General features: G+C 41.5%; 1 protein-coding gene across 4 annotated transcripts in view; it reads right to left on the bottom strand.

The window, feature by feature from the left end:
* Nucleotides 1–177: 177 nt before the first annotated feature.
* MSRB3 (methionine sulfoxide reductase B3) overlaps nt 178–14,256 on the bottom strand; it is a 170,477-nt gene continuing 156,398 nt past the window's right edge. For 3 of the 4 annotated variants that reach the window (XM_042947079.1, XM_042947081.1, XM_042947082.1), the window contains exons 6-7: nt 8,794–8,891; nt 178–414 (exon numbers count right to left, since the gene is read on the bottom strand). In XM_042947079.1, coding sequence (XP_042803013.1) covers nt 247–414; nt 8,794–8,891 — 266 coding nt within the window. In that variant the 3' untranslated portion in view covers nt 178–246. Of the gene's footprint in view, nt 415–8,793; nt 8,892–14,256 lie in introns of those variants that run through there. The other variant, XR_006204937.1, reaches the window with a different exon arrangement.

Raw genomic sequence — 14,256 nt, 5'->3', positions numbered from 1 at the left:
AGTGGCTTGTGAAGACGTTTGCCACAGCTATCTCCGTTCGCTGAAGTTATAAACAGTTCTGGATCTAGTCAATAGCAAAATACATTGATGGCCAGGGCCTCTGTTTAAGCAAAAGAAGAAAAATATCGATAGCACAAAACTGCCCTTCTATTTTTTGAAAAAATATATCTAAGACAATTCTGAGTATTTTTTTTTTTTTAACAAGCTGTGCATTAAGTACACTTGTTTCCATCACTCCCCTCTCCCCTACAGCTCCGCGTTGTCTGCCTGGGCTGGGCTGCCCGCCCCACGGCCTCCCTCGGCGCCGCGGCCGCTATCTGCAGGCGTGAACGACAAGGAAGCCGAATTTATGCAGTATCTTTTGCCGGTTGGACGAGGTCCGTCATCAAAAATGTGCCCAAGGTGAGCACCACACTGAAAGAGAAGAGCAAAACATTAAGGGAGAGCGCGCACAAAGCGGGCTTTGAGAGGAACTCACATTCAGCAGTTTAAATGGATGACCAGCCTGTAGAGAAACGATGGAAACCATCATGGATGATTTCTAATCCGCCTGTCAATAGCTGCAAAGATGGTTTCTGGCAGGCTTTGCACCACATGCTGAGAATAAAAAACACCAGAACTGTGCATATCAGAAATCATTTCGGAGCCACTGTATTTTTTGATCTATGAAGTCTCTCAGCCAGCTGAAAAAGGACTGCAGTAATTTTATGAATTGAGTTGACCCTTGATCTCCCCTTGTAAGAAACATGGCAGAAGAAAATCCACCCCCCCCCCCTCAACTGGCATTACTTTTGGCTTTGGATGGGTGGGTTTCAGATATGCAGAAGTCCACTGTAAAAGATACTGTTTAACTGGCCATGACGGAGGTGATGTTTGCTTTCATGGGCAGTAAAACTTAACATCAGACAAGCACTGGATGTTCTTGGAACCCAGCAAAGCAATGGCAAGGCTCAACAGATTTATGTCATGGTCACCAGGACTGCAAGTAAGGCAAATAGAAATGTCGCTAGCCCACACAATCGTTTTATTCTGGCTTCCAGTAGGTGGAGTGCCGCTGGCTTCTTTACCCACGTGAACTCTCTTACGTGCAGAAGGAATAAGCTCAAATCCATGCTACAGACTATCCAAAAAACCTGGGAAGGAGAAGAGGCCCAGAATCCAGATGGAAGGAGAAGGAGGGACGACTGGCTATCACAGGGTTTAACAGAAATCCAGCCCAGAGATAGCTTCTCCAGGAAGGCTGGCTCGGTGAATAGAGCCCTGCGCTAACCACTCCGATGCCGGGTACGGCTCCAGGTGACAACAGTGTTATGTCATACTTACCTATCCCACACCCCTTCTCAGCAGGGACAGGAGTGAGGGATATGGAGACGTCAGTGCACCATATTCAAACAGGCTATGAAAACACATCATCCATCATGTAACTAGGAAACTAAAACCCGGGGCAGATGACTTCCATTCATTCATTTAACAAATATTTATGGAGCACCTACTACCTGCCAGGTGCTGTCTCAGACACTGGAGATATGGGCAACAGTCCCTGGCCTCACGGAGCTTACTTTTTCTAGCGGGAGAGACAGGTAACAGGCAAAGAAATAAGCCAACTGTCAAGTGTGGTAGGCGGAAATAAATGCTAAGGAGAGGGGAAAAAAAGAGGCAGTGATATGAAGTGTTCACGGTTGGGGGCTGACGTTGCAGGCAAGACGAGGTGGGGCTGCTTTCCTGGGGTAGTCTGGAATACTCTGGAATAAGAAGCCAAAGGAAGTGAAGCAGTGGGTGTCTCGAGGAACATTTCAAGCAGATGGCAGAGTCAAGATTTAGGGAAGAACGGGAGAGAAAAGGCCTATAAGGTGATTTATTAATTCCTCTCATTGTGCTTGTTTGGTGTGCACAATACTTATCAATTATAGGGAGAGAAAGTAGGAATTGACACGGGAGTTGGGCTAATGGCCCAAATGGAGATGATGAGAGAGAAGTGAAGGACGGTGCTCATTACGATGGAAAGAACTAGAATCTCAGTTTCTCTACTCAAAGTGCTACACTCAAATCTCGGGGGTTCTCTAGTTATTAATAAATAGCACAAATAGCAACTTTGACTATATGGCACTTCCATGTTAAAAGTGCATTCTTATTTTACTGCCAACATACTGTGTCAGCTTATTAAAGAACTAAAAATGAACCCTGAACTGATTTGATCTATTGCCTGGAAAATATGAAACAGGCCTAAAAAACAAATCTTGCACTATTTTACCGCATTCTATGCAGGTTTAGGTAATATCAAGGCTGACAGCTCAGATTGCTTTTCCTTTCTATAAACAATTGAGGCCAAACTTTCAGGCACCAGCAGCTAAGATGCACCAGTAAAAATCCATATGCTTACCCAATGGACGCAGGAAAACACCTATTTCTGCCTGCCAGAGCAGTCAGTGTGCAGGCCAAGAGTAGGAACTGGTGCTCTCGGTGACCAGTATGTGTGCACAATTACTGATCTCACACACAGCTCTGGCACTTTGATCACTTGGCATCTGAGAGGCGGACTTTTCACATAAGAGCCTCCAATAGGTTTTCTGGTTTTGTCTCTTAATGAGAGAATACAGCTCTCTGGCAAAATAAATGATATTACCTTTATTAATCCTCTCTTGGGCATATTTAGAAAATGGTTCTGTTTACCTTACTCTAAAAATAAAGCACCGCAAGGATAGACTTGAAGCTATGCAGGAGTGTTTATATGGTCTTCACTTCCCAAATCATCTTGAAAAACTCCAAATTAGAGTAATTGAATCTACTGAAATGAGTTGGCCATTGGTCTGCAGTTTCTTTTGCTAAATCTGGAACCGGTGTTTTGGTTACACAGAAAGAGAAACACAGATTCTAGATGTCCTTAATCCAAAATGAAGACGGAGGGGGGTGAGGAAGAGAACTTACAGTCAGAAAAGAAAAAGGCAACAAAAATGGTTTGCGGACAACTCTATGGGTTGGGGAGGGGGTAGGGAAATCCTCAGAAAAGGTGGGAGTCCCCTAAACACCACAGTGATAGCTTCATCATGCTTGCCACAGGGTGTTCTGGAAGATTCACACCGGGCTCAGAAAACTGAGGGAGGAGCGGCATTTGCAAACATGGCCAGGTGGTCGTTTATACGACGTACCTGCCCGCTCCGATGCCTGCAAGGCTGCAGCGCCATTTGTCTGCAGGAAGCCTAACACAGCGCCATTTCTGCTTTCTCCCAGGTACACCCAGTCTCCCATAGAAGGGTATGAGCGGGTTTCTTTTAAAAGTGCCTGAGGCCCGAAGGTTCCTCCCTGAGGGGAGCGCACATGGAGCCCATTCTTTCCAGCTTCTACCCCTGGCCGAAGGCTGGGATGATGAATGGAAGTTGTCAGTGATGCATTGTTTCTTTAGCCGCCTTCGAGCTCTGCCTCCCCAGCCCCAGCCAACTGGCAATGTGTTGGGATCTCAGCACACCTGGTTGTAACTGAAACAAACTGGCTGCCCAATGAAGAAATCTGTGAGACCTGCTGTTAATGATTTATTTCAGGGTAAAATCTTTAGTGTGCATTTTGAAAGTTGTTTTAAAGTGGTTATGCATTTATTTTATAGGTAAAATACAAACTACAACTGAATATTCTAGCTCGAGTTCTGAAAAACACAGGAGATAATTGTTCAAAAGAAAAATTTCAAATTCCCAAAGGAATCCTTTATCACCGAAGCCTCCCACTCAGAAAAGCTGGCAACTAAAGAACCTAGGGAGAACCGAGGCAAAGGGGACCCCACCACACACACACACACACACACACACACACACACACACACAAAGGGAACATCAAATTTAACATAATTCCTTAAAATCTGATCGCAACTCCCAATTGTATGCATAAGAAACACAAATAGTGCATTCAACACAGTTACATATTTGCGCACTGATGTATTTCCAACTGTCCTAGAGGGTTTTCTCCTAGCTATTCCTAGGATGTTTTGGGCTTTATTATTGTCATTTTCTCTTAAGTGTTTGATCTACAAGATGAAGCAGTTTCAAAGCAGGGCTTTTACACTTGGGCACATGGGGCAGGATGAGAAGGAGAAAAGAGTTTAAGAAGAAAAGCAATTTACTTTGCCAGTAGTATCCTGTTTTCTCCCACCGTTATTGAAGACACTTGTGTGTAAGTAGGGCTCTTTTCCTCTGTGCTAGTGATATTAATCTTTTGCCAAGGAAATGATTGTGAAGTCACCAGTCTAGCATTATGATTTTACTGAAAGATCAAGAAAAAGAGAGATGGGCTGTGAGTCTGAAACCCTATTGTAACACATGGGTATCTTTAATCATCAGCAATATATGAGTTGTCATCTGCAAAAGATTAATAAGGCTTGGGGTTTTACCAAAAACTGTTTAACTTTCGAAAAATACTCTGTATTGGTGGATATTTACCTTTCTGTTGCTTTGGCTGCCTTAGAACAAATTAAGGATGATCGAAAACAAACTTAAGGGACTCTACCATAGATTCCAGCAGTAACAGCAGCAGTCATAAATGGACTCCAACGTAGGTAAACTCCAGGAATCTGATGGCTTCCTTAAGGATGATAACGAAAAGTTCGGTGATTTACTGGTCGCCCATTTGCTGCACATGTAGAATTTGGGTCTAAAGAAGGGAGAATTCCCCAAGTGTCACCAGGAGGGACTTACTCCTCTGCACTACAGCTTAAACCATGCAACTCTTACCTCTTTGCACTGAATTTAAACTCCTGACAAAGCACTGCTTAACAGGCTGGGGGTGGGGGACTAGGGAGAAACTGTCAAACAATTATTCATAGTCGTCAGTGAAACTGGGATAGACACAACATATTTTATCACTAGCTGAAAAATGTAAATTCAGTAACATTTTTAAGAATTCTTTAAAACTGAAAATTTGCTGAAAATTGCCACAGCAAGGAAGAAGAGACACATGCCCACTAAAATGTGCAGATTTAAGATAAAGACCCTCTTTGAAAGAGACAACTAGAATACAATTCAGTAGGTAAAATAGTAAAAGAAAACAAATATGGTTGCAACAAAAATCAGAATGTAGCCAGGCAACCTATTTCCTCCACAAGCAGGAATCCTAACAGAAGGCAATGAAGAATCTCTACCACCCTTGCTTGTTTTCTGCTCTGTTAACTCAAAGATCAGGCAGTGTGCTAGGTTTCTTACGGAGCAATTCTTTTAGAAGGACCTGACTGCAAGGTTTCTCTGAAAAGTGATGACAGTACTGAATCAATCTTAATTTTCCCAGTAAAATCTTACTAAGATATTATTACCAAAGAAGTCATGGGACACACGGAAAAACTATAGCGTGGTATAAAAAGTTATGGCTCCCAACATGTTTACAATTCCTACCCATATATGTAAGGCCTAATTCGCTGCATAGAAAGATCCATGTCACAATTTTAAAAAACAAAAGAAAGAAGAAGAATCCTAAGTACTAAGGTTAGAATTAGGGGCCAATAAACCAAAACAAACAAACAAAAAAAATGCCATACTGCCCAGCAAGCAGGTTAAGCATACTGGTTTTGCCCATGGAATCTCAGTCCATTTGTATAACATGGCAGTAAGACAGTCTTCTTGTGAACCCCATCAGTGAATTCAGTTCAGAGTAAGGACCAGCCACGTGAACTCAAAATGTAACAAGAATTTTAGAAAGAGGAGAAGCAAATCAGATAGGTTTCCTACCCCACTTCCCCCAACAATGATGGGAAGAGTGTGAGTAGGGGGAAAGGCTATGTAAACCGAAAGAACAGAAAGTTTAAGAAAAGATAAACTGATGATGAAAACTAGTGGTAAGAATGAGAAACTAGGAAATAAAATGCAAGTGATTACTCTGGTATGGAAACCATTCAATCAGTTACTTTTTTCCAAGCCAAGATAAAAAGGATGAATGAGAAAATGGAAAAGAAAAATACTAAATAAAAAGGTAGAACAAAAAGAAAATAAATGTGTGAATGAAACACACATTAAAAGAAAGAAAGACACCCAGCACACTTGAATTCAGTGAGCTATTACTGCACTCATGAGGCAGACATCTCCCACTCTGCCCCCATGGAGAAGAATCTGGCAAACATATCATTCTTTAGTGCTGGAAGCCGATTATTTTCTCCATGAAACTTACTTCCCAAAGCATGTGGTTTTACACATGCCTTAATAGAACAAATTTCCCTCCCTCTTCCCTTTAAATGTAAGACTTTAAGAAAGAATCAAACATTTTCCAAATATGAGAAGTAAAAGCAGTGGGTAAAGAAGCCGAAAGGAATAGCTAGCTCAGTGTCAGTTCCTCACCCGCTGGGAAAGGACCCAAAGGTACAGTGACAGTCACCAACGCCTTTGACCGAAGGGCTGGGAGCTGGGCCTGGAGGGGCTTAATATTTTTTATTAATGTTGCCTGATTTGGGCGGTTTGTAGGTTTCATCTGTCTTTGGTCACTGTAGAACAGATTCATAATGTTTTTTTTCTTGGCCAGTACTAATATTATCTCTGTGGTTGGCACAGAGAAAGGAGGAAGTTTTTCTAACCGTGAATTTTAAGAATTAGTCACAGAGACATTAGAGAATAGGGCATAAGGAAAGTTATTATCTTATGCCTCCCTTTTTCTGTGCCTTTTTTACTTGGTTTTCATAGGACTCAATGTTTGAAAGTGGGTTCTGAGGAAAAAGGAGAGTAGCAGTCACATAAGAGCCTTTAAGGTAGCTTAAAACAACAACAACAACAACAACAACAACAACAACAACTGTGAGTCTTACAAGAGGTTTATTAAGTGCTACATATACCTAAGTTATACATTACTATATACCATCCTATTCAGTTCCTTTTTTGTCAAATATTTCGGAATCCTGGAGAAATAATCATAATTAGTTTTTGTGGCCGTTATAAACACATCAATTAAAATTCAATTGAATTCAAAACTGAGTTGAATTAAACTAACTGCTGGAGATCACAGAATTTTTTTTTTTAATGTGACTCTTTCTGCCTGGCCTATCTATCTGTATACCTACCTCCCTGCCTGCCTGTCTAAGCACCGTAGAGCCCTGGAGCTAGATGCCCAAATCTGAGTCTCAGTTCTGCCGCTTAAATCTATGTAATTTACACTAGCATAACTGCCCTCTTTGTGCCTCAGTTTTCTCAACTTCAAATGTAAGAAAGAATAAGAGTATCTACTTCACAAGGTTCTTGTGAGCATTAACCAGGGCAGCTTTTAAAAACGCCGATAGGGGCGCCTGGGTGGCTCAGTCGGTTAAGCGTCCGACTTCAGCTCAGGTCACGATCTCACGGTCCGTGAGTTCGAGCCCTGCCTTGGGCTCTGGGCTGATGGCTCAGAGCCTGGAGCCTGCTTCCGATTCTGTGTCTCCCTCTCTCTCTGGCCCTTCCCCATTCATGCTCTGTCTCTCTCTGTCTCAAAAATAAATAAACGTTAAAAAAAAAAAGATTAAAAAAAAAAACAAAACGCCGACAGGCAGGCCTCACACAAGCCAACTAAACTAGAATCTCTGGGGGTGAGACCCAGGATCAGAAAGTTCCACTATTGCCCTCAGAGACTTAGATCTTAGAAATAAGAGTGAGCTGAAAATATGACTTAGATAAAATATGAAGTCTGTTTTTCAAGGGAGAGAGTGGTCTTCGTAGTTAGAAGACAGTAAACTTGCCAGCTTTATTTTTTTAAAAAAAGAAAGTACAAATTCATCAGATGGTTAGGTTCTAACCAGTCCCCCTCCCTGCTTGGTAGTAAATATGCCACCTGCTCCCTAAAACCCTTGTGCTTGATGAAGGGGGTTAAAGGGCAGGTAGAAGAATGTCGAGGGAGGCCCACGTGGCAATCGCTTTGCTATTTCAGCTGCCTGATGGTGCCCCCTTTACCTCTGACATGCACAACTGACATTCCCCAACAAAATACTAGGTAGTACCAATGAATTTCAGTGCCACAATACTCAGACTTTACATTTCACTTATTTAAAGCAGACTAGAACAGTACTTTCTACTCTAGAGTAGAATGGTCAGTTGCTCCTATTCTGTGTACAGACGGTCCTGGCTATGTCTCTGGGTTTAAATACAAAATACTCTATGAGTTGAAGTCCCTTGATTGTGAGAGATTAACTATTTTTGCCTCCTCAACACATGCTCATTTTCTCCCTGAGAGCCAGTCCTAATCTGAGTAGAGAAGAGTGATAGGAACTAATTAGAACATCCTTGGGAAACGAAGAGAGGTCTATCTACTAAGAGAAGTAGAGAAGGCATGACCTTATCACGTATCCTCGCTCTGGCTTCTTACAGCCTACCACGGAACTTCCTCTTCCCACTTCCATTCCCCAACCTCCCACCTCTCACCCACACAGGGAAAGCTGTTTCTGGGGTCTTTACTGACCACGTTTGGATCATTACCATTAGAGGTATTACAACTGAACGGGTGCACAGAACTGCAGAGAGAGGGCTATTACCTAACATCAGATTATATAAAGCCACATAGTGAAATCTTCATATGCCCTAAGAATAGCCCATTTCCCAGCGCACTGAGTCAACTGAAGACGATTTTCCCTACCAATGTTTTGGGGTTTTTTTAAATAGTGTTGAAGCCAATGACTGGCATTTAACTGGACTTGCTAAACACCTGAAGACCGAGATATCATTAAGACGTAGAGACTTCATTGCGCTCCTCTGTCGGTGTTGTGATCGGTCACTTGGCCTCAGTTGCTATATTTAGCACAACCAGGGGTCCTGAAAGTGTTTTCAGTGCAGAGTGGACAGCATACTGGCTTTTCAGGTGGGGTTAACTGACCTGAGAGCAGCTTGTTTCCACCCTGTGCATCCCGTAGGAAAAGTCATCCGTGAACGTGATTGCGTCAGAACTGATCACATCGTGGAAGGAAGGCCAACCTGGGGCAGAGCAGCACGAGAGCAAAACAGAGAGGAGAGATACACAGCCTTGGGTTAGAATACAGTTTTAAAGAATTACTGTGCAAAAAAAGACAATCTTTAGTATATGAATCATGTGAACTTTTTCAACCTGAAAAAAAAAAGTCAAAAGCTGAAGGATAACGTATTTCCTAAGAGTGCAACTATTTTTTAAGAATAACCTTTTCCTCACATTCAGATTACAGTTGCATTGGGATTTTATGTTTCAAGAAGCATTCTTAGCCCATCCAGTAGTTTTTTGGAGCATTCCTGAATTTATAAAGCTGTGTCTTGCCACTTTGTCTTGTCTCTCTTCTTCAGAGTCACTGGGCACTCATGATGGGTCTTACGGTGTGACATTTTCCAAAACACAATCCAATTGTTCTGGCTGTTAACTTTTGGACTATTCCGTGCCTTTTTAGGAAGCATTCTTTTTTAGTACTTAGTTTGTATGGTTAAAATATTTACAAAATGGTATTCCACAGTTTCCATCTTTATCTAATTTCTTGGGACAGAGGTATCTGGAAATCACAGCTTCTACCTATTTTATGGGCAAGAGGCTTGCTCACTTCCTAGAAAAAAGTCAGAGAGCAGTGTTCTTCAGGCATCTCTAGGGTGCATCTTCTCTCAAATAGCATCTTGTTCCAATTTTCATTTATTCTCATGATTTGTAAAATATGCACACTGCTTTAAGAAACTCAGTGATAAGGGCCTTAAGATTGTACAAATGTTTATGAGTGTACAGTCAGGATTTTTATGTTCAGTACCTATAGGCCTGTTTTTACATATTTCCAGAAAATTTGTCTGGAGTTACTGAGCTGAAGCCCAAAATGATGGAAGAGGTGCGATGTTGCTGAACTGCTGGTACATTTTTTTTTTTCTCTTTCAGAAGCCAAATTTATTCCTGCAGAAAGGAGGAGGCCCTTTAAAAACACGGTGCTTTGTGTTAATACAACAACTGAAGGAAAACAGAATGCAGACTTCAACAATATGATTTCCAGTTTCAAACAAAACAAATTAGCTCAGGCCAAGTTTTTATAAGAAGCTCCCCCCAAGCTCCCCATCCACCACCATGCAACAGTACAGCTTTCACAGTTGATGCTGGGTTTAACAGCACCAACACTTTCCAATTCCTTGATCTGAGTTCAAGATTGCTGCAAATCGCCAGAAAAACCTTAACTTTCCAGATATGATAGCACTCCTCAGAAAGCCATTATGCCAAGACACATCAATATTCTCAGGACAACTTTTTCTTCCTGTTCTCTAAATTCTAAAGAGAATCTCAACTTACTCTAGGCTATGGGTTTTGGTTTATAATGACTACTGGAAACCTTTAAGTCTTCTTCTTGTTCAATGGCAGAGGTGCCAATAGCTAGCAACGAGAGGTTTAAAGGCGGTGTTTGAAGACATTGGAAAATAACTTAGCTGTGAAAAGAAAGAAGAGAACATTCTATGTTTTTTTTTTTGTTTTTTTTTTGTTTTTTTTTTTTTATTTATTTTTGAGACAGAGAGAGAGACAGAGCATGAACGGGGGAGGAGCAGAGAGAGAGGGAGACACAGAATCGGAAGCAGGCTCCAGGCTCTGAGGCATCAGCCCAGAGCCCGACGCGGGGCTCGAACCCACGGACCGCGAGATCGTGACCTGAGCTGAAGTCGGAAGCTTAACCGACTGAGCCACCCAGGCGCCCCTCTATGTTTTTTAACCTCCCAGGCTACATACCACTCATTCGACCGCAGTTTTATGGCAACTAATATCGTGGAGGGACATGTTTGATTCAGTGGGAAACAGATAAAGAGTTAGCAATGTTGTTGTCGTCACGAATTTACCATAAAGCTACCCCCAACACACATACATTTTCCTATTTCTAGGATTCAAAATAGGTCTGGAGAAATGTACATAAAATATATACACTTCCCCCTCCCAAGTTACCTCTTCAGTTTTTAAAATGTTTATTCAATTTTGAGAGAGAGAGAGAGAGAGCACACCAGTGGGGCAGGGGCAGAGAGAGGGGGAGACAGAGGATCTGAAGCGGGCTCTGTGCTGACAGCAGAGAGTCCGATGTGGGGTTCGAACTCACAAACTGTGAGATCATGACCTGAGCCGAAGTTGGACGCTTAACTGACTGAGCTATCCAGGTGCCCCGCCTCTTCATCTTATATACACTTATCTTCTTCTACTGATCATACTGGATTTTTGACGTATTTGTTTTCATGCTTTCCTCTCTGACTAGATGGTGAACACTTAGAAGGCAGAGTCTGTACAAATAAGAAAATGGGGTGAATATTTATGGTACATTACAGAGTCCCACAGGAGAGAGAAAATATAATCACATTCCTTTTTTACAGGCTAGATTAAGAAATAAGAATGCTGTTTTTTCAGTGGAGTAAACAACTTGGCTCAAACATCATAATTAAGCCTCTCTTTATAGGTAGAGGGAGCTTATTATTTATTTAGGATGGTAAATCCATGAAGATCATCTAGGTCACTGGCTTAAACAGAAGTTTTTGTGGGGAGAGGCGGGAGAGGGAGCAAAAGGACACGGTACTTGCCGATAGTGGCAGGGGCCAAAGCTAGAATCTGTGTATTCTGACTCTGGTCTAGGGTTCTCTTCTCATGTTCCACTTTCTTCATCCACAAAAGGCCAAGACATCATTCACTTCAATACTCCAACAGGAAGGAGGCTGCAGGTTTTAAGACTGGATGGTAGTTAACGTTGTCCCACTCAGGAGCTTCTAGGTTGAAGTGGATAATGAATGCACCCTACACAACACCGATTCTGTCACTAACAACCAAACTGTTCCAGGAGAAAGTCCAAGAATAATGGCACAAATGTGTAACCTAGTTTGGGACATGGGTAACTTTTTATTCATTTATCTAAAACAACTGCAAATACTTAGAAGCTCACTTTATGTAATAATATTGAGAAAGCTGTCGATCCTATTTGGGGTTTCTTAATTCTAATTCTTTCCTAACAACTGTGAATCATTGCCTATTAAAATTTTGGAGAGGGAAAGGAACTGCTTTTGAATGAATGAGCTATTAAACCACACAGCTATACATTTTGTCTCCATGAATTAAATATTTGTAGAATTTTCCAGAAAACCGTATTCAAGATTAGACAAGGATGAGGTATAGTGACACAGAGTAGAGGCTCTCAAAAGATTTCAGTGTTTCTGGGAAAATTGTTGACACCTGAATAGTGTATTAATTATTTCTCATGGCATTGTTTAAACATCAGAAGAGACATTAAAAAAACCAAACAAAAAAATTTTTTTTTTCAAAACTCCCCAAAATTCAGTGTCTCTCTGCGCTGTAGAAGAAATGCAGTTTTCAAGATGGAACGTTTGATACGTCATTCAAATCTTCATTAGTGGAGACTGACAAGGGCAACTATGTTGAAGACTATAAATAACCCAGTGTGGCGGAACACATTTCAAAAGAGAATCATGGCCAAGTTCATTAAGGTCAACACAGGAGAACACTGAATTCTTTCGCTAGGTCTCCCAGAAAAAGCAGAGCTCTACAGAAGGAGAATCCATCAGAAAAGTAAGTCCTTATTGACAATCAAACTAAGAAGGACCTTTACCCAAGAATAAATTGTCTCATGGCAGAGAAGCCACAGAGATGACAGCACTTTGAAAGCGGAATTCCCTCATCATGTGAAAGTATTTAAAGGACGAACTCTTCACTGCTGCAAAAATCCTCAAAGGAAACCCTGCCCCCACTCCTAATAATAAGGAAAGTGCTTCAAAGGGTGATAGGCAAGACTGAAGCAATCTGGGTCTTGTTGAGAAAATTATCTTGAGCAAAAGGGGGAGGGGGGTGTGTTTATGTCAGTTTTGACATTAAAGAAAGATCATCCATTCTCCTTTCTCTAGGATTTCCCTTTTGGTCTTCTCATCTAACAAAACATTATTTGTTTTGGATGCATTCCATGCACTTTTTACAAGAACAGTCATTTGAAAACCTGTATAAACAGTTGGTTCGCCCCACCCCCAACACATCCCTTTGTTTCTATTTGATGAGGTTGGATTTGGGTGTATTATCATTTTATTTCTAAAAGTATACACTGTACTTTTTAGATATTAGCCTGTTATCACCAGGAACGTCCTCTATTCAATAAATAGATTCTCCCCTCAAAGACTTCTCGCCTCCTGACAGCATACAGATACAAGTACCAAAACTAAATCAGCCAAGGCGGTCTGTAGGCAGTCCTGCTTCAGTGTGACCAGCCAGCAGGCCACATTAATCTGCACACATAACTTCACAGTACTGGCATAATAGGAAGCAAATCCAGGATATGTTCATTTACATCTCAAATAGAAGAGCAAGGGATTCAGTTTAATGGAAGATCCTTGGGGCTTGCTACCATCTACATTAGTATGGATTTTTTTTTTTTAAGACTACAGTAAAAAGAAGTTTTCCTTCGGACTCAGAATGTGGCTCACCGAAGCTGCTCAGAGTCTACTTGAACCCATCCCTGAATAGTGACATAGCTTTCCACAGTGGTGTTCTACTGACGAGTTGTAAGTGTTTCGTTCTAACTGCCTCCTGAGAAAAGCTTTCTCATCGCTCCATGCCAACCTTTTCCTCCTCCCTTTCAAAAATCTTTGAAACGAGTTGTCAAAACCAGCAACACACTATAAACAAGTTGAAGCCAACCCCATCTGTACCACGTCTAGAAAATGGGGTCCTCCTACCTCTACTCTTAATTTAACAAGGATTGCTATACAGCTGCCGTGTTCCCCGTATCTTCCCCCAACCCTCAAATAAAAATGAGAAACCTCAGTAAGTTAGCTGCATGACCCAGCAACAGAACACAACAGAAACTACCCATGACCAAGAATTCATTACACTGAAATGTAATTCCAAATATTTTATTATCTTCAAGTGCAAAATCAGCTTGGACACAATAAATCTCAGCTGGGCTTAGATGATGTTTTAATAATGATAAATATTTGAGGGGCGCCTGGGTGGGTCAGTCGGTTAAGCGTCCGACTTCGGCTCAGGTCATGATCTCGGGGTCCGTGAGTTCGAGCCCCATGTCGGGCTCTGTGCTGACAGCTCAGAGCCTGGAGCCTGTTTCAGATTCTGTGTCTCCCTCTCTCCGACCCTCCCCCTTTCATGCTCTGTCTCTCTCTGTCTTAAAAATAAATAAACATTTAAAAAATTTTTTTAAAAATGCCTCTTTAAAAAAAATGATAAATATTTGAGCACGGTTTTGGTGAGACACAGCGGACATTTACAGATCTGTATTTTTTCTGTATGTACCGATTCCCAAAGATCTATAATTCTAGGACCATATTTCAGAATTTGTAGCCTTTAGTATCTCTGAAGCCAGAATCT

This window comes from Panthera leo, chromosome B4 (assembly GCF_018350215.1).
Source record: "Panthera leo isolate Ple1 chromosome B4, P.leo_Ple1_pat1.1, whole genome shotgun sequence".
Taxonomy (NCBI): domain Eukaryota; kingdom Metazoa; phylum Chordata; class Mammalia; order Carnivora; family Felidae; genus Panthera; species Panthera leo.
This window is presented reverse-complemented; position numbering and strand designations above follow the sequence as displayed.